At 23.7% G+C, this 25258-nt stretch overlaps 2 protein-coding genes across 3 annotated transcripts in view; one reads left to right on the top strand and one right to left on the bottom strand.

The window, feature by feature from the left end:
- The window catches only part of LOC127286784 (transcriptional regulator ATRX homolog), a 28621-nt gene extending 7859 nt beyond the window's left edge, over positions 1-20762 (bottom strand). Inside the window, exons 1-12 of one of the 2 annotated variants that reach the window (XM_051313359.1) lie at positions 20569-20762; positions 20321-20375; positions 19270-19382; positions 12557-12676; positions 10457-10590; positions 7042-9765; positions 3399-3718; positions 3078-3235; positions 2864-3006; positions 2554-2769; positions 2270-2477; positions 1746-2161 (exon numbers count right to left, since the gene is read on the bottom strand). In XM_051313359.1, the coding sequence (XP_051169316.1) occupies positions 1746-2161; positions 2270-2477; positions 2554-2769; positions 2864-3006; positions 3078-3235; positions 3399-3718; positions 7042-9765; positions 10457-10590; positions 12557-12676; positions 19270-19382; positions 20321-20375; positions 20569-20580 (4619 nt within the window). In that variant the 5' untranslated portion in view covers positions 20581-20762. The remainder of the gene's footprint in view (positions 1-1745; positions 2162-2269; positions 2478-2553; positions 2770-2863; positions 3007-3077; positions 3236-3398; positions 3719-7041; positions 9766-10456; positions 10591-12556; positions 12677-19269; positions 19383-20320; positions 20376-20568) is intronic. The other variant, XM_051313361.1, reaches the window with a different exon arrangement.
- Positions 20763-22434: 1672 nt separating this feature from the next.
- The window catches only part of LOC127286726 (carboxypeptidase D-like), a 28870-nt gene continuing 26046 nt past the window's right edge, over positions 22435-25258 (top strand). The window contains exon 1 of the mRNA XM_051313270.1: positions 22435-23153. Coding sequence (XP_051169227.1) covers positions 22713-23153 — 441 coding nt within the window. The 5' untranslated portion in view covers positions 22435-22712. The remainder of the gene's footprint in view (positions 23154-25258) is intronic.

Below are 25258 nucleotides of genomic sequence, written 5' to 3'. Positions count from 1 at the left end.
TATAGAAAATAAGGTCACAAACCTCCTACTTTTGATAATTTATTTTATACAAAAAAACAAAAAATGAAAATTTAAGCCCTAATATTATGATTAATGAATTATTAAGAAAATGTTAAGGGTTCAAGAATAATTTAATTTTAATAATTTAAATCAAAATTTTCGAAAATTCAATTATTTAAAACATTTTTTAATTAAAAATTTTCCAAAGTTTAATTATTGTTTAAAGCTTATAAAATATCTACAAAAATTTCAATTTACAAAAATTTTAATTAAAAATCTCCCGAAATTCAATTAGTTTAAAAAATTTTAACTATTACTCTTTTAAAACTCATTTCTAAAATTTTTAACTTCAATTTTTGAATTAATTATTTATAACTGTCAACAAGTTTTTCAAAAATTCAATTGCATAAAACGTTTTTTAATTATCAATTCTATAAAATTAAATTTTTTTAATACAATTTTTAAAAAATTTCAATAATTCAAATTTATTAAAATTTTAATGGAAAATTACAAAAATCGAAAATTCAATTTTTTAAAACATTTTCTATAAAAAAAAATTCTCTATAATTCGATTATTTTAAAAAAATATTTTTAAAATTCTTCGCTAAATTAATTTTTTTAATTCCTTTAATACAGTTTTTCAACAAGTCGGGGAAATTAAAAATATTTTAATTTAAAATACTGTAAAATTCTATTATTCATTAAAAATTGGGGAAAAAAAATTTATCAATTAAAATTGATGAAAGTTTCAATATAAAATCTTCTGAGATTTAATTACTTCGAAAAAATTCTAATTCGAACTCTTACAAATTCAATTACTAATTGAATAATTAATTGAATGTTAATTCATTGAAAATTTTTTTCCTTAATTTTTATTTATATAATTCTATGTTTAATTAATTATTTCAAAAGTTTTAATCCAATTTTTCAAAAATTCAATTAATTAAATTGTTTTTTTAATTAATGTTTATATTTACAATAAAATTATAATTTTTGAAATCTTAAAAAAATGCAATTATTTCTAAAAAATCTTGACTGTAACTTCATCAAAATTCAATAATTTAGAACATATTTCAGTTGAAAATTCTCGAAAATTCAATTTTTGTCTGAAACTTGTAAAAAAAAATTTCAATTCAAATTTATAAAAGTTTCCATTAAAAATCCCCGGAATTTAAATATTTCTAAAAAATTTTTAATCAAACTCTATAAAATTCAATTATTTTTTAAATTTTAATTAAAAATCTTCTAAAATTCAATTATTTCACAAATCTTTATTTAAAATTAATTTTTTTTTTCAATAATATTTTAATGAAATTCTTTAAAAATTTATTTATTTAAAACATTTTTCGAAATTTTGAATTCGAATAATGTGCAAGAGACTTGAAAAATTCTTTTTTTTTTTAAATGTAACTTTAAATTATTTTTCAAAATTTGTTTTGAAACTGAATTGAAATTTTGAAAATTTATCTCACTTTAATTCTTTCAAAAGTCAATTCGGGGTCTACAATTATAAAAATGTAAGACAATAATTTTTAGAAGTTAAAGTTTGAATTGAAAATTTCAAAAATTATAATTTTAGTAGCATTTTTAGAAATTTGGTATTTTTCCAGTATTTTTATTAAAATTCCCCGACTTTTCTATAATTTCCCTTGATTTCTCTAACCAGTGGTAATCTCATTATTAATTTCAAATGAAACTTTAATTAAATTAAAAAATTAATTTCTGTTAAAAAAAAATGCACTAACCTTCCAAGTTCAATGATTTCAATATCATCATAATTGCTGAGATCTTTAAGCCACATTTCAAATTCACTTGCCCAATTTAGTGCCGTACTTAATGGACAAACAACCATTACTGTATTGACACCAGTGTCTTTATTAGTTAAAAGAGTGTGAACCAATGTGACAACTTGAAAAGTTTTTCCTAAACCCATACAATGGGCAATTATACATCCAGAGCCTTTAGAATTATTAATTTGACTCACAGACTCAAAACAAGCGTCCCACATAAATTTAATTCCTTTTGCCTGATGTGGCTTTAAACGTTTAACTAATGCAGGATCAACTGAAATTAATTCTTTCTTTGTTTCCTCATCAAAATCTAATATCAATTTTTCTACTTTCTCCTCGCCTGCCAAACGAATCTCGTACATTTCATTATACTGAAAGAAATAAAGAAAAAAAAATTAATCCAATTTTTTCAACTAATTAAAAATATTTTTTATCTGTTTTTTTTTCTATTTATTTAATTAAAAAAAATTTTCTCTTACCACTTTTTGTCTTTCCGCTATTCTCTTGAGACGTTCCTCTTCTTCTTTTGCCGCTTGTTTTGTATCATCAGCGACTTGTTTGTCCTTGAGAACTTTACGAATATTTTTTCTTCCACCTTTAATTGGCGAACTTTGTGAATTTGTAACAGCTTCACTATCACTGTCGCTGTCACTCACTTGTTTTATTCGTTTTCGTTTTGTTTTCGGTCTGAAAAAAATAACATTTTTTTCAATTATTATTATTTACGATTGTTTTTTTTTTTAAATAGAAAACGAAAATTTACTTTTTCTCTTCAAGTGAATCATCTGAATCTGATGATTTTTTAGCACCTCGTTTACGTGATTTTTTTTTATCTTCTTTTGTTTTTGATGCTTTTGAAGAACTCGATGAACTGTCATATTCACTGACAATTTCAATATCTGAATCTGAATCCAATATTTTTCTTTTCACTCGCTTTTTCTTTTTCACCACTTTTGATTTCTCTTCATTTGAACTTGAACTAAAAAATAAAACACATAATTCATAATTCACAAAATTTAATTAATTTTGAATAAATTTGAAAATGATTTTTCAAAATTTTATTAACAACTTACTCGTCTTTCTTTTCTTTCTCTTCCAATTTTTCTTTACGCTTTTCATATTTTGCCTTTTCAACCTCGGAATCTGAATCCGATATTTTCGAGCGAAGTAATTTATCATTTTTCCATTTGTCCTTATCCGCTTTCTTTTTAGCCTCCTGCGAGTAATTGAAAACAAAAATTAATGACTAACCAAAAAAAAAAAAAAAAGAAAAATTTCTTTACTTACCTCTTCATCAATTGAAGAATCATCGCTGTTACTTTTCTCAGATTTATCTTTCTCTAATTTTTCTTTCTTCTTCGATTCTTTTTCTTTTTCTTTATTTTTCTTGTCTTTATTTCCCTCTTTCTCTTTCTCTGACTCATCGTACACATCGGGTGGCATTTCTATTTTAAATACAATAAATAAATAAATAAATAAATACTACAAAAAAAATGCCTAAAATTATTCAAAATTTGAAAAATTGTTTTAAAAAAAGTTTAATATTAATTTTTTTTTTTAAATCTACGAAAAAAAAGAAAACATTTTGTCTCGTAATTAAAAACTCACCAGCATCAGATCCAGAACTGCAAAGTAACAAATCCTTTGCTCGTTTTTCAGCTTCATTAAAAAGATCTTGTTTACTTTTCACCCTTATCCGCATTTCATTTGATGATTCATCTTCTGAACTTTTCATAAGCTCTTGTTTTTTATCAACTTCACCATTTTCCACTTTCTTCAAATGATCCATTAATGTATCATCATCCTTTTCATTTGCTTTCTTTCGATTACGTCGATTTGATTTTGATTCAGAATCATCATTATCCGATGATGTTGAAGCTAATTTGTTTCGCTTTCGAGTTTTTTCAATATTATCCATTGAAATAAGACTATAAAATATTTTACACAAATTAACATTTTTTTTTTTTTTTATTTTAAATTACATTATTTAGAAAACTCTAATTATTTATTTCTTTAATATTTTTTTTATTGTACCAAAAAAAAAGGAAAATTAATTATAAAAATTATTTTAATTTAAAGTTCTAAATAATTGAATTTGGAAAATAAAAAAAATATATTTTTTTTTCGCTTCAATTAATAAAGAAAAAATGAAAAATAATTGATTCTATAAATTATATTTTATTTTTGAACATTTATCGCAAGTTTTTTCTTTTAAAAAATTTTTAAACGTAAATTGAAGTAAATATTAAAGATTAGAAAGGAATTTTTTAGGATTTGGATAATTTTTGGTTGAATATATATAGTGATATAAAGTGATTTATGTTACAAGATTTTGTTTGTATAATCACCAATTGGCTTAAATTTTATTTATCTTAATTTTCATTTCTCTTTAATATTTCATTTTTAATAAAATTATTATTTTCACCATTTGCCTTTTATTGTGAGAACGAAAGTCACGAAATTATTTTTGTATTTTTTTGAATAAATTTTAAAATGTGTTAAAAAAATCAAAATATCCCGTAAATTTAAAATTAAAAAGTTTTGACTCCTATTTTTCCGGCGGGTATTTTCACACATTCTTTATAAAAATAAATACTTGAAGAAAAGTAAAATTCAAAAATTTTTTTTATTCTGGGGTCAACAATTTTAAAAAACTAAAAAAAAAATTTATTTGTTTCAAATAATCGTTTACTTGACTATAATCAAATAAATGTTTATTTGTATTAAATAATTATTATTTGAGTCAATTATTATTTGTATCAAATACAGAAATTATTGATTCAAATACAGTTTATTTAATTTAAAATTATTTGTTTCATGTAAATATTTGTGATAATAGTTAAGAAACCGATTATAATTAAATAAATTTTTTTTCAGTTCAAATATTTGCTAAACAATCTTACATTTTCCCAAATTTTTGTCCTTTAGGGCAAATGGTGATAAGATAAAATAAAATTTATAAAATACTTTATACTTAAATGTCTATTGAATGAAAATTAATATAAATAAAAGTGAGAAATTTTTTTGGGGCGTATGAATTTACCATAAAAATCAATAGCTAAAATTTTGATTTTAAATAATTTTATTAGATAATATAATTATTTTTTTAGACGAATTCTTATTTTTCGAATTAGCATATTTGACAAAAATTCTTTTTAAATAAATTTTTACTTAACTTTATTTTTAGTTATGGAATTTTTTATTTTACAGAATTTTTCATTACCAAAAATTTTATTTAAAAAAATTCCAATTTAATCGAATATTAATTTAGCAAAATTTACATTCAACAGAATTTTAAATGATTCGAATTTTTATTTAAAACAATTCTTAAAACGGCGAATTTTTCTTTTGTCCGAAAAAGCAATCGACAGAAAGATTTTGGCGCGAATTTTAAAATTAAAAAATCAGAAATTGTCCAGAAAATTGTGATTCGTTAATTTTAATATTCGCGCCGAAATCTTTTTTTTCAATTATTTTTTCGGTCATTTTTAATTTCGGTCAAACAAATAATAATCGGTATTTTATAAATTTTATTATAAATAATAATTCGGATAAATAATTAAATTCGTACAAATAAAGATTAGGTGAATTTGAAATTCAGTAAAAATTCGAATCATTTAAAATTCTGTTGAATGAGAATTTTACAAAATTAAAATTTGGTTAAACAGAATTTTTTTTTAATAGAAAGAGAAATTCTGTAAAATAAAAATTCTCTCAAATTCGAAAAATGAAAATTCGTTTAAAAAATAATTTATATCTAATAAAATTATTTAAAATTCTAGTTATTAATTATTTTTTTTGGTAACTTCATGCGCCCATTTTATTTTTTGAGACGCACAAATGATGTCAAAATTTAATTTGTTTTTTTTTTTAAATTTTTATTTAATAGAATTTTATTTGATCGAAATAATTTTTGTCAAAATTTCAATTAAATCGATTTTCCGGGCGTATGATTATCCAATAAATCTTTTGTGATAAATAAATAAAAATCATTGCTTAAAATTTTTATTTTAGTGTGGAATTTTATTCTATATTTAATTAGTTTTTTCGACGAATTTTCATTTTCTGAATTAGAATTTGATGACATTTTTTTTTTTTAACTAATTTTTACTTAACAGAATTATTCTTGTGTATCAAAGTTTTTCTTGTACAAAATTCCAAAAATGCCGAATTTTTTACTTGTTCGAAATTGTAAATGTTTGATAAAACAATCAACAGAAAGATTTTGGCGCAATTTTTAAAAGTGACCAATAAGAAATTATCGAGATAATCGTAATTGATGAATTTTCAAAATTTTGGCGTTTTAAAAATTCTGACGAATAAAAATTCTATAACTAAAAATTCTGTTAAGTAAAAAATTCATTTAAAAAAAAGAAAAAAATTCTGTCAAATGCTAATTCAAAAAATGAAAATTCGTCTAAATTAATTCAAAAATTCGTATAAAACACTTGAGAATAAAAATTCTAACAAATGATTTAACCGAATTTTTGTTTAACCGAAAATTCACTTCACAGAATTTCTATTTGTTTGAATTTTCATTCTTGATAGAACTTTCATTTATTCAAATTAACTTTCATCAGAAACTTTTGGGCGCGAATTTTAAAATTAACTAATCAAAATTTTTTTCTGCAATTTCTGTTTTAATTAATTTTAAAATTTGAGGCCAAAAAAGTTTCTGATGGAAGTTAATTCGAACAAATGAAAATTCGAACCAATCAGAAATTATAGAGAAAAATTTTTGAATGGTTAATTTGAAAAATTTCCTCAAAAATTTTTCTATCGAATATTTATTCGATTGTTCAGTGAAATAAAAAAATTCGATCATACAGAAATTCTGTTAAATAAATTTTTGCGGTTAAGTAAAAAATTCTGTAATTAAATGTAATTACAAAGAATACAGTCTTAAATGAAAATTCTTTTAAATAAATAATTCAAAGAAATAAAAATTTTGACAAATGAAAATTCGATCAAATATAAATTCTGTGAATTAATTATATAAAAATTCTGTAATATCAAAAATCATAATGGAAATTCTGTCAATAATTCGAATAAAAATTCGAATGGAAATTCTATTGAAAAATAATTGGGATAAAAATTTTATCAATTAAAAATTCTAACAAAATTAATTTTAGACATTATTCATTTGTCTTTTGAAAAAAAAAAATATTAGAAATCAAATTATAAGAAAAGAAAAATTAAAATATAAAAGAAATCTCTAAAAAAATGCCTCGTCATTGAAAAATCCGAGTACCTTTTATGCTTCTCTTGCTCCAGATGTCGTTTGGATTTCTGCAATGCTTTAGCATATTTTTTCAAAATTCTCCTGCTGAGTCTTTCTAATTTCACATAGCAAGCTAAACGAAGTTTCTCATCATTCCTGTAATGTGTATTTTTGGAAATTTTAAATGTTTTCTTACGTCGCGATCGACAGGATTCAGAATTATCATCAGACGATTGGCTTCTCTTTCTTTTTCGCGTTTCAACAACTTCAAGTGAACTAAATAAATCATGACTCTTCTCATCTTCCGACGATGATAAATTACTTCCAATTCCATCAAAATTCATTGTATCTTCAACTCGTGAATCGTCAATCGATGATAAATCACTGTTTGAACTTAATAATTTCTTCTTAGCATTCTCTTCCAAATTTTTTTCATTTTTATCTTCTTTTCCTTCTTTTTCTATTTCTTTTTCTTCTTCTTTATCATCCAGGGAATTATCGCTAGATTCAAGTAATTTACTCTTCGCCTTTTCTTCCTTAGTTTTTTCCGTTTCCTTCTCCGAATCACTCGAATAGAGTAATTTCTTTTTTGCCTCCACTTCATCGTGTTGAGTTACAATTTCTTCGCTTGATTCTTTTTCAGATGTTGAATCATTACTTGATTCAAGTAATTTTTTCTTTGCCGTTTCTTCCAATTGATGTTTTTGTGATGGTGTTTCTTCAATTATTTCCTTATCGTTTTTCTTTTGATTTAATTTATTTTCTTTTGAATTCGTATCGGAATCATTTAATTTTTTCTTTTTTGACATTTCTTTGGAATTTGTTTCTTCATCGTTAGAAATGTTTTCCATTGAATTTAAATCGTCACTTGAATCGAGTAATTTTTCATTTATCTTTTCTTGTGAATCTTGCGAAATTTTAGATTTTTTTTCAATTTCCACTTTTTCTGAATTATCGCTCGATGATAAATTTTTTTTTCCTCTTTCATCGGAATTTTTTTCTTTTGATGATTTTTCTATTTCTGAATCATCGCTTGATGCGAGTAATTTTTTTTTTACTTTTTCTTCTGTATTTTTTGTTTTATCAATTTTTTCTGTTTCAACGTCTGAATCATCGCTTGAAGCAAGTAATTTTTTCTTTGCATTTTCTTCTTTTTCCCCATCTGAATCATCGCTTGATTCGAGTAATTTTTCCTTTGCTTTCGCTTCAGAAGTTTTCGTTGTATTTTTAATATTTTCTATTTTTGATTTTTTCGAATTTGAATTCGAATCCGAATCACTTGATTCGAGTAATTTTTCCTTTTCTTTCTCTTTTTTCTTATTTCCTATTTCTGTACTTTCATCATTATTTTCTTCTTCGTTTAATAAATTCGTTTCTTCATTCTCCGAATCACTACTTGATTCCAACAATTTTTTCTTTGCCAATTCTTCTTGTTTCTCCTCTTTCTCAGAATCAGTTTCCCTCATTTCTTTATTACATTTCTTGGAAGCATTTTTGGAAGCACTTTCATCGGATTTCGATTCTTTTTCCGATTCTGTGTCACTTGTATTAATTTTAGTTTCAGAACTACTTGATGCAAGTAATTTTTCTTTTGCCAATTTTTCTTCATCATTTTTATTTTTTTCCTTTCCATTGCTTAATTTTTCTCTTCTTTTTCTCAAATCATCATCGAAATCGGAATCTTTATTTGAATTTTTCTTCTTTGTTTCTTTATTATTTTCATCGAAAGAAGAATTTGAATTATTTATTGTTTGTTCATTGTCATTTAATTCGGAGGATTTTGATTTATTTGATGAATTTTCATTTTCACGAATTTGAGTTATATCATTGCCGGAAAATATTTCATCGCTATCACAATCAGATGGTACTTCATTGTTTGTTATTTCTAAAATTCTTTTTTTCTCTATTGGCTCATCATCGGTGTTACTTTTTTTTTCATTATCATCATTATCATCATTTGTTGAACTATTTTTCACTTTTTTTCTTCGTTTGTATCCATTTTTTAATTTAAAATATGAACTATAATTTCTTGACCATGATTGATAGGTTTTATTAATTTCTTTTGAACTTTCAATTGTTGTGGTTTCAGTTTCTTTGAGAATATTCTCTAAACGTTTTGTTATATCAAGAGCATCATTTTTAGTTTTAAAATTACCATTTAAACATTGTTCCTCACAATTATCGATTTCTGAAGAAATTTTCTTAAGTGATTTTCGCAATTTTTTGAAATGAATTGAAATACTATTGTGAAATTTTAATGTTGCTTGTTTTGTTTTTTCATCATCATCATCGTCGTCGTCGTCATCATCATTGTCATCATCAGTTATTGCATCAACTGAAGTGACTTCAATATTTTCCTTAATTGAAGAATAAAGTTTTCTTCTATTATTCTTGTCGGAAACTTTTTTTTCATCTTTTTCTAATTTTTCTGATTTTTCCAATTTTTCCGTTTTTCTTGAATTTGAATTACTATTAGTGACAAAGGGTTTTCTTGTTTTTTTCGAATTTCGTCGATTGATGTTTGTTTTTTTTCGTGACGATTCAAAATCATCGGAGGATGAAGAATTTTTATCAACAATTTCATCATCAGTTAAACCATCTTTATAAAGTGGACGATTATAATTGTCATTTGAATTTTCACCACTGGAGGAATCGTAAAGTTTATTACGTATCTTGAATGTTCTATGTGATTTTCGCGCTTCTTTCTGTAGAGAGGGAGAATCGATTTTCTCTTTATTCCGCTTTGATTGTCGTCTGAAAACAAAGTTTCAGTTCCATTTTTTTAAAAATTGTTTCTATTGCACAGTGGAACGTTGCATGCAAACTTCTATTCGCTCTTCGAGTGTTGATTCTTTCTGATGGAGGCATTTCGAGAAGACGAAAGGTTTTCGGACTGTTTTTTTTTTTAATATACATTTTTTTTTTTTTTTTTGCAAATAATAAGCGATGTTTTCTTGAAATTAGAATTCTTGCAAAAATATCGTGGCTAAATAATATATAAATCATATAAATTTTTTTCTGGGAATAATAAAAAATTGTGTATGGGAAATGTTAGTCACTGGGAAAGGAATTCTACAGAAAGAACTACAGAGGGAAAAGCGAATAAGAATATGCATTGCGACGCCTGAAATTATTTTTGATAAATATCTATTATTTCTATTTTTTAATTTTTCATCATTTTAAAACAAAGATTTTAATAAAAATAAATTTTTCGTTTATAAAAAATATTTCTTTTTTAAATTTTTCGTTTCGTAAAAAAAAAAAAAAAAAAAAAAAAAAAAAAAAAAAAAAAAAAAAAAAAATGTTGCAATAGAAGCGATTTGTCAATTATTACCGAATCCCATATAATTTTAATAAATGTATTAATAATAAGTTAAAATGAATAAGACATGTAAAAATTAAAAAAAAAAAATTTTTTTAATTAAAAATTAAAATTTATTCTTACTTGTTTGGTAAAGCCATAATAGCTGCACAGATTCCTCTTAATTCCCAAAATGGCTTCACGTTACACACAAAACATTTCCAGTCGTCCTTCTCAGCCTCTTGAATGCATTTATTTACGTTTCTTTTAATGCATTTCTAAAAATCAATAAATTGTGAATATTACGAAAAATTTACTTATTAATATTGATATTTAATTCGAATTTTTTTTAATTGGCAGCGAGCAATTGATATTTTAAAAATAAATTCACAAAACCGACTAACTATTAAGTTAAACAAACCTAAACAATTTTATTTTTTTTTTCTTTTTATGTAAGTAAAGAAGCAAAAAGACTTTAAAAAACAAACAAAAAAAATTGTAATTTTGTTTTAGAAACGTTTATACAAATTCTAACGACTTGAAATAACAAAAAATTCTTTTACTTGCATATTTTAAGGATTTTGAAAAAAAAAAAGAAATTTTCATTTTTGGAAAGATTACGTGGGATTTTCAAAGATTGTGATCAAAATTTCTTTAATTAGATGATCAGCAATTTTTGACAAAATAAAATTTCAATGTCTTTTTATTGTTTTCAAAATCGAAAATAATTTTTTCATGATTCATTTTTAAAACGTAATAATTTTTAATTCTTATAAAAACTTTACATTTTTCAAAAAATTTTCAATAAATTCTTCGTAAATTGAATTATTTGAATATAATCTAATTTGAAATATTCTAAATTATTATTATTTAAAATTTTGAATAAATTCTCCGTAAATTTGACAAAGCTGAAGCACCCAACGTTTATGATAAACAATTTTTAAAGAAATATTTTTTTAAATTGAAAAATTCTATAATTTTTTGCCGAAAAAATAATTCTTGTAGTTTTCATTAATCAACAGATTATAAAAAAAAATATTTTTTAAGCAAAAAGTTATAGAATTTTTCAATTTAAAAAATTATTTCTTTAAAAATCGTTTATCATAAACGTTACTTCAGCTTCGTTAAATTTGATTATTTTCAGAAATTTTTTAATTATATTTTTCGATAATTTAATTATTTAAACAATTTCTAAATTAAAAATACTGCTTTTAACACTTTAATTTTAATTCTCATGGAATTTATTTTTTTATATAAAAAAAAAAGTTGTATTAGTATCAGAAAATTATATTTCAACCAAAGTCGTTGCGGACTAATTTAAAAAAAAAATTAATACTTTCAGAAAATGATTCTGAAAAAAACTTTCGAAATTTCTTTACAAGAAAATTGACATTTTTCATTTTTATTTTAAATACATAAACAATAAATTCGTGTAGAATTCAGTTCGATTTAAATGTGAAGGTGACCAATTTTTAAATTTAAATTTATTTTTTTTTTAAATTTATTATTTAATTATTATTAAAAACTTTAAATACAGTTTAAATTTATTTTAATTTCTTCGTCAAATTAATTGTTTTCAATAATTTTAATAAAATTCTTCAAACAATTAATTAAAAAAAAAATTTTATAAAATTTTTTTAAAAAGTTCTCTAAAATTCAATTATTGGTAAAAATTTGAAAATTGACTAATGGATAATCTCGCGGAAGAGTGTTAAAGATCATGTCTCAGATTTGTATTATTTTTTATTTATAAGTAGTTTTTTAGGTCTTAAATAACTGTACCAAATATGAATTCGATATTGTTATTATTTTTCAAAATATTTGCATTGAAAATTTCATGACAATTTTTTTTTTCACTTGATTACAACTCCTTTATTTTTCCAAATTTTGAAAATATGATAAGAACCTTTTTTACGCCAAAGACATTGAAGTTTAATAAAAAAAAATTTTTAAATTAAAAAATATCAATTTTTTAAATAACTTATTTATAAATTAATGTTTATTCTTAATATTTAAATTTGTGCGCAATCAAATTTTGTTGTAAAAAAAATATTTTTATAAACTTTGAAACCTTTTTAAAAAAAACCCTGAAATTTTCAAAATGGCATCTGTTTTTGTTTTTAAGCAATAAATTGACAAAGCTTTATATTCCGTCAAAATTACAAAGACTTTTCATTTTATTAAAAAATTGTCAGTTAAATTAAAAATTTTAGTTTTATTACAATTAAATTATTAAATACTTACCCTGCAAAACTGACACGGACAGGATTTATTGCTACAACTGTATGTACTGCTGCTACAGCAAATAAGACATTTGCCGTTATCAGAATTAAAATTAGTTTTTTGATATTTATCCAAACACGTCTAAAACATAAATTTGAAATATATAAATTAGAAATTTATCACTCGTTCGTATTTTAAATAATAATAAAGAAGATGTCGATTACTCTGAATCAAAATTAAAAAATAATAAGAACTATTATTATTATTTTACGTCAATATTTAAATTGTATTTTAATATAAAAAAAAAAATCAAAATCAAATATTTCTCGTTTCAAAAAAAAAAAAGTTATTTTGTATTATTAATTTCTCGCGTTTTTTATTTAGTCCTACTTTTATCAAATATATTTTATAGTTAACCGAATTTTCATTTAATATAATTTTTCTTTAACAAAATTTGCATAATAAAAAATTTTTATAATTAACATAAATTGTTCTTTAATTTAATTTCCATTTTAGCAGAATATTCACTTAACAGAGTTTTAAATTAACATGAATTCAAATTTAAAAGAATTTTTATTTAACTAAATTTTTAATTAAAAGAATTTCAATTTAATCAAATTTAACAGAATTCTCATTAGACCGAATATTTACGGAGTCGAATTTTGAAATGGCAGAATTCTTATTTTACGAAAACTTAATTTGACAGAATGTTTATTTGTATAACGCATTGTCATTTGATAGAAATTTTAAAACTTCGAATTTTCATTTGACTGAAATTGTAAATGGATTATCAAAAAAAAAAATTCCATAATTTTTTTTTTTTTTTTTATAATTTGTTGATTAATGAAAACTACAAGAAATATTTTTTAGGGCAAAAATTATAGAATTCTTCATTTTAAAAAATTATTTCTTTAAAAATTGTTTATCATAAACGTTGGGTACTTCAGCTTAGTGACAGAAAGGTTTTGGCGGAAATCAAAATTCTGTTAAGTAAATATTTTGCTAAATGAAAATTAGATTAAAAAACAATTACAATTATATTAAGATGATTAATTAGTATTAAATAAAATAAATGAAATGAAATAAATATTTTTATTTTCTTCATCCTTTTTCACTAAATTCTTTAAAGATATTTTTCAATTTAAATTTTTTTTTCTGTATTTTTCATGTAAACAACATCTTAATTTTAAATTTCAGCAGAAAATATTCATTTTTGAAAAAGTTATGGTGAATTAAAAAATTTTCCAAAAAAAAAAAGTACTCCTGAATATATATTCAAATTTCGTTAAATATGAATTCAGTTAAATAACAATTTTTAAATATAAAAATTTAATTCATTATAAATTCTTTTATAACCGTGTGGAAAAGTCGACTGGGCCCCAATCTGGTCCAGACTAGGTTTCCCAATGTCCAAAGTGGGCAACCCAGACAACGCCCAAACTGGGCGCGTAACGCTGATCCCAAAAATTTCCCAAAGTTGGGAAATCCCAGCTGTGGCCAAATTGAGTTATTCCATTTTTATTTATAATTGTTAATTAATAATTATATAAATAATTTAACAACGAAAAAGTAAATTAAATGAATAAATATAATTTCCTTTTAAATGAAATTGTATTAAAGATGACGACTAACAAACAATGTATATCAGTAAAAAAAGTAAAAAAAATATTTATATAATTTAAAAATTAAATAATAGTGTATGTATTAGATTTTCAAGTTTTGGTACAACTTATAAATGAAAATCTAGAAATAAAGCAAACCTATGAAATAAAGAAAACTGCGCACGAGGGGAATCGAACCTACGACACACGGACTTATAGATTAACGCTCTAACCACTATGCTAACGACGCGTACCTGCAGACAAGTTTTAATTTCTCAGTATCATTTATATCATACAATTATTGAATCAAAGATGTGAAAAATATCATTAGGTTAAACAATAAATTAAAATATAATCACTTACTTAATTTCATTTATTTTAATTTAACATTTTTACCAGTAATAATTTCGATTAATAAGTACCAAAGTATAGCTGACGTTCTAGTCAAAATTTTGTTCAAATTATGTTCAATTATTATTAATAAATTGAATAAAAATAGGAAATAAATGATTGAGAATGGGGTCAGAGTCAAAAAAGTCAAAAAGACTCAAAAAACAACTAAGTTATTATTATTAATTAGCTAAGTTGAATAAATTAAAAACTAAGAACTTGACATACATTTTATTTATTCAGGGAAGGTATTATTTAAGCATTAATATAATTAACTAAAGTTTTCAATTTACTTATTTTTCCTTAAATGTGAATTTTGCCCATATTGGCTTTTGGAAAAATCTCCAAACGGCATATAAATTAAATATAAATATAATTAACTAGTTTTATTATTTCTCAAGTTTTTTATTTATTTATAACAGAATATTAAATTAAATTTCAGTTTTGGAATACTTTGGGAAATCCCAGTTGGGGCCAGGTTGGGTTGACCCAAACTTTGCCCAAGTACCAATGAAAAACAAAAATTTTTTTCAGCTTTTCATAGTTGCGCTTTTTTCTATATATGTTCAGCATATTATTTAAATAATAATTTAATTAACTTAATTCTTCATTTTTCAAACTTTGGGAAGCCAAGTTGGGCCCAGATTGGCGCCTAGTCTCACTTTTGGGCGACTTTAGAAAGATTTCCACACGAGATATAAAATTTAGTAACATTTAAATTTGAGCTTATTAATTTCGAAACAGGGGAAATTCCAAAAAAAAAAATCAATGTAAAAAATATTTATCTGATTTTTAGATATATAAATGTTGGAAATATGTTTAGAAACAATAATTCTTTTGCGTGATCAATTTTTTTCTTTAGAGCTGAAATAATTATATTTTAAAAACTAAAACTAAATATTTCTTAGCTAGAATCCATTCTTCAAAACAAGAAAAAAAACAAATGACGACTATTACACCTTACGATATGTTTATGTCAAGGAAGGGAGAGTGGGGCAAAATCGGGTACCTTTTTGTAATTCTCGGTTTACAAAGATAAGAATCTAACAAATTAGTTCAAGTTTCATTGAAAATTCTTCCTTGAATATTAGAGAATGAGAAAATAAGGTCGATGACATGAAAAAAAATTTGTTGATCAATTTAAACAAGGTTTTTCAAAAAAAAATGCAAAGTATCCTGTTTTGCCCCGATGGTGGGGCAAAACCGGGTACAATCAAGAAAATATATAAATCATGAAATATTATTTAACTTTTTATTTAATTCATTATTATATATCACTTACATTATAGAAAATAATTAATATTCAATAAATTTAATCAAAATATATTATATTAATAATGAATAACAGCAGTTAAAATTTTTAAAACAAAATTTTTTAATATTTTTATTAATTTTTCATCCTTTATTCATTGATATGGTAAAAAATTGATTTATCAAAAGTTAAACATCGATCTCGAGACATATATGTCGATTCAATAGGTCAGACAATTATATTTCGAATAAAGTCGTTGCGTCCGAATTTTAGAAAAAATTGATTTTTTCAGAAATGATTCTGCATAACATGTAGGAAATTAAATAAAAAGAATTATGTAAAAAAAAATTTCTTATTTCTCTTAAAATATGAATTTAAAGTATAAATTTCGGTGTGATTTAAAAGTTGTAAAAGTGATAAATTATTTGATTTTTCTTTAACGGAGATATTAATTTGCAAAGTTCGAAAAAATTCTGAGATCGCGTACTTTCAACTTAATATTTTATTGTTTATTTAAAGTAAAATTAATTAAAATGCTAAGAAAATCTAAAACTTCATCAAGAATACTCTATATTCGGTGAGTTTTTATTTAATTCAATTTTTATGCTTTCTTATAATTATGTAATTGATAAAAATCGCAAAATTAGGTTATTTAACGAACCAACTTTAAAAATATATTATACCTATTATTTTAATTTATTTAGTAGTTTAATAATTAAAATATAAATAATCAACCAATTTTAAACAAGAATCAATAATATTTTTTACACTTTTAATAATTTTTCTATGTTTTTTTTTAAATACATTTTCTAATAGCTAAAAAAGTGATACTTTTGCGTATCTTTTCCACTTTAAATTCATATATTTTAGAGAAATAAAAAAATGTTTGACATATGTAATTCTTTTTATTTTATTCCCTCGATATTATACAGAATCATTTCTGAAAAAATCAATTTTTTCTAAAATTCGGCCGCAACGATTTTATTCGAAATATAATGGTCTGATCCGAATGTGAAATTTGAAGATAGATATTTAATAATTTAATTGATTAAAGTTGAATTATTTTCTTGAATTTTTTGGGAGGGTAGAAATTGAAAATAAAAATTCTCCTTTTTAGGGTTCCGTACACCTTCGGTCCGAATTTTCAAATGGCCGAACAAACAATCGACAGAAAGATTTCGGCGCGATTTTTAAAATCAACCAATCAAAAATTATTCATAAAATTGTGATTGGTTGATTTTAAAAATCGCGCTGAAATCTTTCTGTCGATTGTTTGTTCGACCATTTGAAAATTCGGACAAATGAAAATTCTATCAATTAGAAATTCTATTAAATGATTTGTCGGTTAAGTAAAAATTCTGTAGTATGAAAAATTGATTATATGGAAATTATATCAAATAATAATTCGAACAAATGAAAATTCATCTAAATGAAAATTATATTCAATGAAATTCTACCCAATAAAAATTCTTTAAAATGCCGATTATGTTAAATGAAAATTAGAGCAAATAAAAATTCTGACAAATAAAAATTCGAAGAAATAAAAATTCTGTGAGTTGAATTTTCCGTTATATAAAAATTATGCCATATAGAAAATCCAATTGATAAAAATTATGCCAAATGCTATTCCGAACAAATTAAAATTCGGCTCAAAACTGATTAGGACAAATAAAATTCGATAAAATGTAAATTATGACTAATGATTTTTAGAACATAATCATGCGTCCCGATTTATATTCCAAAAAAAAGTCGATTTTTTTTATTTCAACAAAAATATTTTACAGATTTTTAAATAAATTTTTCTTTTTAAATAATAATACTTTTAAAATAGTTAAAGTTGAAATTTTTAGAAATAATTGAATTTTAAAAGATTTTGTTAATTTTCAGACAATAATTAAATTTTACAGAACTAAAAATAAATTTATCAAATAATTTCCGATAACATTTTTTAAATGTAATTGAATTTTCAAAGATTTTCAATTGAGATTTTTATAATTAATTGAACTTCAAGTGATTTTTAATTAAAATTTTTTGATGATGTCACTAAAAAAATAATAATTTGAAAACCATTTTTCATTGAAAAATGGTTTCAGATAGTTGCATTTTCAAAGAATATTATAAAAATAGTTTAAAATAATTGAATTTCCTTAGAGTTATAATTGAAATTGTTAAATTTCAAAAAATTTTCGATGGAAAATTTTAGAAATAATTAAATTTTAAAAGCTTTTAAATTCAAATTTTTGAAAATAATTGAATTATAATTAAAATTTTCGATAATAATTCAATTTTAGTTGATTTTTGATTGAAAATTTTGATAATAATTAATTTTGAATTGAAATTTTGGATAATTATTCAATTTTAATTAATTTTGAATTAAAATTTTGGATAATTATTCAATTTTAATTGATTTTGAATTGAAACTTTTGGTAATAATTGAATTTTATTTGATTTTGAATTGAAAATTTTGGTAATAATTGAATTTTATTTGATTTTGAATTGAAAATTTTGAAAATAATTAAATTTTCTTTGATTTTGAATTGAAATTTTTGAAAATAATTAAATTTTATTTGATTTTGAATTGATTTATGATTTCGAATTAAAAATTTTTAGTAATTTTATTTGATAGTTTTTTTAAAATTATGAACAAATGTTAAATTTCATAAAAATTTTAATTGAAAAATAATTTGATATAATTGAATTTATGATGAATTTCATTAAAATTATTAAAAATAATTAATTTAGTGAAGAATTTTTGTTAAAAATTTGTTAAATAATTGAAATAAAGAAGATATGAAGAAGATCTGCATTTTATACCTACTAAAAAAAATATATATATATATTTTAATTAAAAATTTTTGTTAAAAATGTAAAAAAAAGTCGAAATAATCGCATTTTATTAAAATAAGTCGAAAAAAGTCGTATTTTTGAAAAAAAAAGTTGGAAATAGTCGAAATAGTCGTATAATATGAGGCCTGGTGGTGCTGCATTTACTAGGACCTATACCCTTAACTTCTACATTTTTCTATATGAAGAACTGCAATTTAGTAAACATAAGTATTTTCACGTGTAGATTACAGGAAAAATATAGCGAGACCGATTGGATTTGATGGCTACGTGCTAGAAAGGAAAGAAATCGGTTTTTTTTTTCTCGAAAAAATTGCACAAAATGACCATGTTCAGAAGATTGACAAAATCAGTCAATGAAACGTTGTAATGTATGTAAATTTAGTTACCCATTTATGGTCCCTAAGGACTGCGGGGAATGTATTAAATAAATAAATAAATAAATAAATGTAAAAATAAAAAAAACTTTTGATTTTTAATTTCTATCCTTTCAAAAAAAAAAAAAAAAAAAAACGAGAAAATAATTCAACATTAATAAATTATATTTTCTTCATTAAGCCAAAAATTGTGAGAAATAATGTTACTAAACTAAAAAAATATTTTAAAACTAAATTTACATTTTAAATTTATAAATGAATTATACTTACAGTACATTGTAAAATTTCTAAAATAGGATGACTGGATATAAATTTCGATGATGGACTAAGTTCGTTGCCACAGGAAGTGCAAAGAAGTTGTCGTTTGCTCACCACTTGAAAAACTGTTTAAAAAAAAAAAAATTTAACATTATTCTTTTATTTTTTTAAAAATAGTTTTAAAAAAATATCATATGAAAACCATCATTTACTTAATTAAAATTAATACTTAAAAAATAAATAATAATTATAAATTTTATTTATTTTTTTTTTTTGTTTTTGAAAATTATAATTTCTTAATTTAAAATTTCATAAGAATAAATAATAATTTTTTTTTATTTATTTTTTTACTTTCAAACAATATTTTTTTTTTTAGTTAATTAATTTTGTGAAATGAATTATTTAAAAATTTACATTTTTAAAATATAATTAAATTTAAAAAATTTAGATTTACTTTTTTTACAAAAAAAGAAAATTTTCATTTCATTCTTTGGAATTGATAAAAAAAAAATTTCTGGGCAATATATATATATATATATATATATATATACATATATATACATATAAATATATATACACACATATATATATATATATATATTTAATTACATTCCTTTGACCTTCTACGTATGATCGATAAATTTATAACCAAAATGAACATCAAAATTTAAACATTTCTTCTAAATGACATCAATTAAGCTCTAAATAAATAAATAAACGAAAAATAATGCTTTTCATGTGAATTTCAATTGTCTAAAATTTCCATTATAATTAACATATAATTGAATATAATATTCTATCACTAAATTTTTGATGAAATTAATTTTGTTTGGCTAATTGGATCTAAGGGAAAGTATTTTTTTCACGATATTTATATTTACATTCAATTCGTAAACGAAAAATGCAAAAAATCCTTTTGTCTTATCTTTATGAAATTAAACATAAATTTACACTACTTTTTTTTAAAATAACATTAAGAAATAAAAGAAAAAAAAAAACAAACAGAACGCAGAATTTTTAATTTTCAAAAAAAAAAAAATGATTCTAAATAAACTTCACTTACAGTGATAGTATTTTGTGCGATATGCTTTTTCTGCTTCGGTGATTATTATTTTTTGCTGTAAATTTAAAAAAAAAAAATAAAGAGATTTCACTTTTTTTTTTTATTTTAACGCTCTCGTCAAATAAACTAGCCGTTCAATTTTGATGTATAAAAATTTGTGTCTATGTGTATATGTGTGTGTGTGTGTGTGAAAAAAACACAAGAGTGCGTCTCTATTGAATTTGTGTTGATGAAAATGTGAAATTTACCTTGTTCGACATACTATAATGATGTTAATTTTCACTTAAACACGGAAAATATTGAATTCTAATATTTTCAGTCACCGCTTACATACTGCAAATGAATAAACGACAAACCACAATGGACAATTATCACAAAACAAGAGAATGATGCGAATCAAAGCGGATAGGTCACGAATATATGGAAAATGGACTATTGGAAATTTTCAGTTGAAATTTACCATAAATACCCTTAAATTTCATATATAACACCCGGCAATATTGAATTTAGGGTGCATTTACACTTAACCAATCAAACTTAAGGCGCATTAAAAATTGTAAAGGTCTTTTTACAATATTTGCGTTCGTACACAAAGAGGAATGTCCGAAGTATGACACTATGTCAAGGGTCTTTTGGACAACGTACAATCGTGGACAGATATGCACACACATTTTTGTTCTTTTCCAACTAACGTGTTGTCATCGCAACACGTTAGCTAGAAAAGGATAGAAGATATTTTTTTTATTTTTTTCTCTTTTATTCCACGGAAATACGGAAACGGCAATGGGTATTTTAATGTGACGTTTTCGATACTACCAAATGGTAATTTTAAGCAGATATTTAAATAAAAAAAAGAATATCATTTAACAGATGAAAAATAGCATTTCGTTATATACTAACCTCTGACACTTTCATGATTTCCGCTTTCCACCAACTCATTACGCCTCAGGCGGTGTTTATGCTGACGCTACATTGGCTGCGCAAACGTGTACTTGAACGTGTGACGTCACCCATTTGAATAACATTGTGACGTCAGTACGTTCACGTACGCGTTTGTGCAGCCAATGTAGAGTCAGCATAAGGTCCATTCCACAATAGCTAAACGCAAAGTTAAAGCGCACGCAAAGATGACGCGCGCGTTGGTTTGGTTGGTTAGAACCAACGCGCGCGTCATCTTTGCGTGCGCTTTAACTTTGCGTTTAGCTATTGTGGAATGGACCTAAGGCTAGTTCCAGAATAGAGTAAAATGCAGACGCGACGCATCGCAATGCTAAGCAAGTGGGGCTGCGTCGCGTCTGCTTACGTTTAGTTCCATTCTGGAACGAGCTGAAACGCATACACGACGCATCGCAATGCTAAGCAAATGGGGATGCGTCTGCGTCTTCATTCTAGAATCGGCCTGGAGAGGGCCTAGGGCTTGTTCCAGAATGAGGCCAAACGCAACGCAGCCCCATTTACTTAGCATTGTGATGCGTCGCGTCTGCGTTGTGTTTAGCTCCATTCTGGAGAGGGCCTTAGGATGCGTTTGCGTCTCCATTCTGGAAGCGGCCTTACGCTGTCATGGGAAGGCGTACAGGCCGCTTCCAGAATGAAGCAAAACGCAATGCAGACGCGACGTAATCCCATTTGCTTAGGGCCCTCTGCAGAATGGAGCCAAACGCAGACGCGACGCGTCGCATTGTTAGGCTGGTTCCACAATGGGACGTGATTGGTGAATCTTAGCTGGTATATTTTTTTAGTGTTTATAAATCCTCCAAATGAAAATTGCATTATTTTTTGTTATTTCCGTGAAAATATCTTAAAAGTTTTCCTAAAAAAATATGCTCATATTTAATTTATCGTCATTAATTTTTTTTCAATATTTTAACTCAAAAAAAGTTTTAGCTGATATATTTGTTGACAATAATCAGTTATCCTAAAGGAAAAAGTATTATATTGTATTATTGTCTTGATTTTAAGTAAATACTGTAAATAATTTTCCAAAATTTTAGTTTCGATATAGGTGGTGCTGCATTACTGGGTCCTACCCTTAAGAATTTATTGTGCGTTGGCCTTAACAAAATTAGTTGTTGAAGAACTTCACTTCATTATATTCTATGGTTAATCGCGCCGATGACGTTTCTGCGTCAACTGATATGCGTTAAATTCAATGTATATACTACTTTTTCTTTCCTTTATCCCGTTTCGACTCAGCACACTTCAACAGCTCTCGCAAACTCAGAAGAGTTGTAACTTCCAAAACTACTGGATGTTCCAGTAGTGAAGTTTCAAATAAGTTGCAAGTGCAAAATTAAAATTTCACAATGTCCCTTTAAAAAAAAAAAAAGAAAACAAAAGAAACAATCGTTTTTATTAAAATTAAAAAAAAAGTGAATCTAAAATCTAAAACAAAATGAATTTATTCACAAGTATTTTGTTACTTGGACTTTTGGCAAATTCCGCGTTTTCGGGCACACTACGAACATCATTAAACGAAGATTTTATTCTACCTCATTACACACATTATCATGAACTTGAAAATCTTTTTCAAAATCTCAGTATTCAATATCCCAATCTTGTGAGAATTCACAGCATTGGAAAATCAGTTGAGGGCAGAGAACTTTTAACTATTGAAATATCGAAAAATGTCGCGCAACGTGATATTGGCGAGCCAATGGTTAAATATGTTGCCAATATGCATGGTGATGAATCAGTTGGAAGGGAACTTCTCATTTATCTTGCACAATATCTTCTACATAATTATGGATTAGATTCACGAGTTACAAGACTTGTCGATACAACCGACATTTTCTTGATGCCCTCCATGAATCCAGATGGCTTCGAAAAATCCGAGGTAAGTTTTCTCCTTCTTTTTTTTTTTTTGCTTTTACTATTTTTTTTTCTATTCGTAAAATGTAGTAACGGTATATTTTTTTTGTATGAGTAAAAAAAAAACATTACCGTTATCTTTGCTTTCATTATTGTAAAAAGTTATTAATTTATTTAAATCGGTACTTCCCAAAGAGGAAAAATTTCCGTTAATTATGAGATTATTTATCCCCTACATAAATAGAAATGTAATTATTCCAAACAGACACGCAGCGTCATTGATTTTTTTTTCAAACACACATTCCTCCCACTCGTTTAAAAGAAAAAAAAATAATAGCATTTTATCTTCGTAAGGGAGATTCGAGTATTCGAGTATTCGAGATTCGACACGTTTTTATTTAATGAGGCTTTCCATGTGAAAATAAAATTTTTGTTTAATAGAGCATTTTTTTATATCTTTATGAAAAATAAGAAAATACGTTTTTTTTTTATTTTTTTTAAATAAAAATTATGGAAAGTTATGATTTTTTGAAATGTGATTTTTTCAAAATTCTTTGCTAAATTCATTATTCTCAATAATTTAAAAAAAATTCTTTAAAAATATTAATTATTCAATAATTTTAATTGAAAATATTTTGCAATTAAATATTTTTAAAAATTCAATAATTGTTTGAAATTTCTAAAAATAATAATAATAATTTCAACAAACAAAAATTAAGACACATGAATATGTTCTAAAAATCATATATTGGTTAAAATTTTTATTTTATGGAATTTCATTTGTCACAATCATTTAACAGAATTTCTATAAATGATAGAATTTTCATTTGTCCGAAATTGAAAATGGCCGAACAAACAATCGATTTTGGCGCGATTTTTTAAAATCAACCAATCACAATTTTATGAATAATTTTTGATTGGTTGATTTTCTAAAAATCGCACGAAAATCGATTGTTTGTTCGGCCATTTGCAATTTCGGACAAATGAAAATTCTATTAATTATAGAAATTCTGTTAAATGATTTTTCGGTTAAGTAAAAATTCTGTAATATGGAAATTATATGAAATAATAATTCGAACAAATTAAAAATTCATCTGAAAGAATAAAATGAAAATTCTATGCAATAAAATTATACACAATAAAATTTTTTTTAAAATGCTTATTATATTAAATAAAAATTTGAACGAATAAAAATTCTGACAAATAAAAATTCGAACAAATAAAAATTCTATGAAGTAAATTTTCAGTCATTTAAAAATTCTATAATATAGAAAAATCATTTTGATGAAAATTTTGTAAAATACTAATTCGAACAAATAAAAATTCGGCTTAAAAAATAATTATGACAAATGAAATTCCATAAAATGAAAATTCTAACCAATGATTTTTAGAACATATTCATGCCATATTCATTCCCCAAAAATTTCATCTCTTCTGAAATTTAATTTTAAAAAAATCTTGTTAAATCGATTCTAAATTTTTTTTTTACAACTTGAAAGTCAATCCAAGGCCTGAAAATAAAATATTATATTATATAAAAATTGATTCGATTTTTATTCAATATTTCAAATATGTAGTAAAAAAAAAACGTAACAACATTGGAGAATCTAAAAAATTGAAATTGAATAGGTATCTCGATTATTAAAAAAGTTATAACAATTAAAAAATTTTAATTTTTAGTAAACGTTTATTTTCCAAGTTGGAAAATTAAATTTGTTATAACTTCGTAAAAAAAAATTATTTTAGTTAAAAAAAAGATAACTATCGTTTATTAAAGAGCTATGAAAAACAACATTTCGGAGAAAAAAATTGATTTTCAACTACGACCCCTGGCGGAATAAAATCACTCAACGTCCACTTTGTAAAGTAGACATTGAGTGGACATTGGGTAGAAACTTGGTAATTCGCAAAAATAAATGTTAAAATGACAAAATATGAAAAAATTTGATTTGCTAAAGGTAAATAAATATCCAGAGACTCAATTCTAGTAATAATTGCGTTAAATAAAGCATTAAATATTAAAAGATTAATATAAATTGTGCAAAGTAACTTGTCATGCTTACATTCCATTGGTTTTTTTATTTATTTATTTATTTTATTTTTACACGGGCAGTGCCCTTTCGTACAAAT

This window comes from Leptopilina boulardi, unplaced genomic scaffold, assembly GCF_019393585.1.
Source record: "Leptopilina boulardi isolate dan_hultmark-lab unplaced genomic scaffold, ZJU_Lbou_2.1 LbouV2_362, whole genome shotgun sequence".
Classification (NCBI taxonomy): domain Eukaryota; kingdom Metazoa; phylum Arthropoda; class Insecta; order Hymenoptera; family Figitidae; genus Leptopilina; species Leptopilina boulardi.
This window is presented reverse-complemented; position numbering and strand designations above follow the sequence as displayed.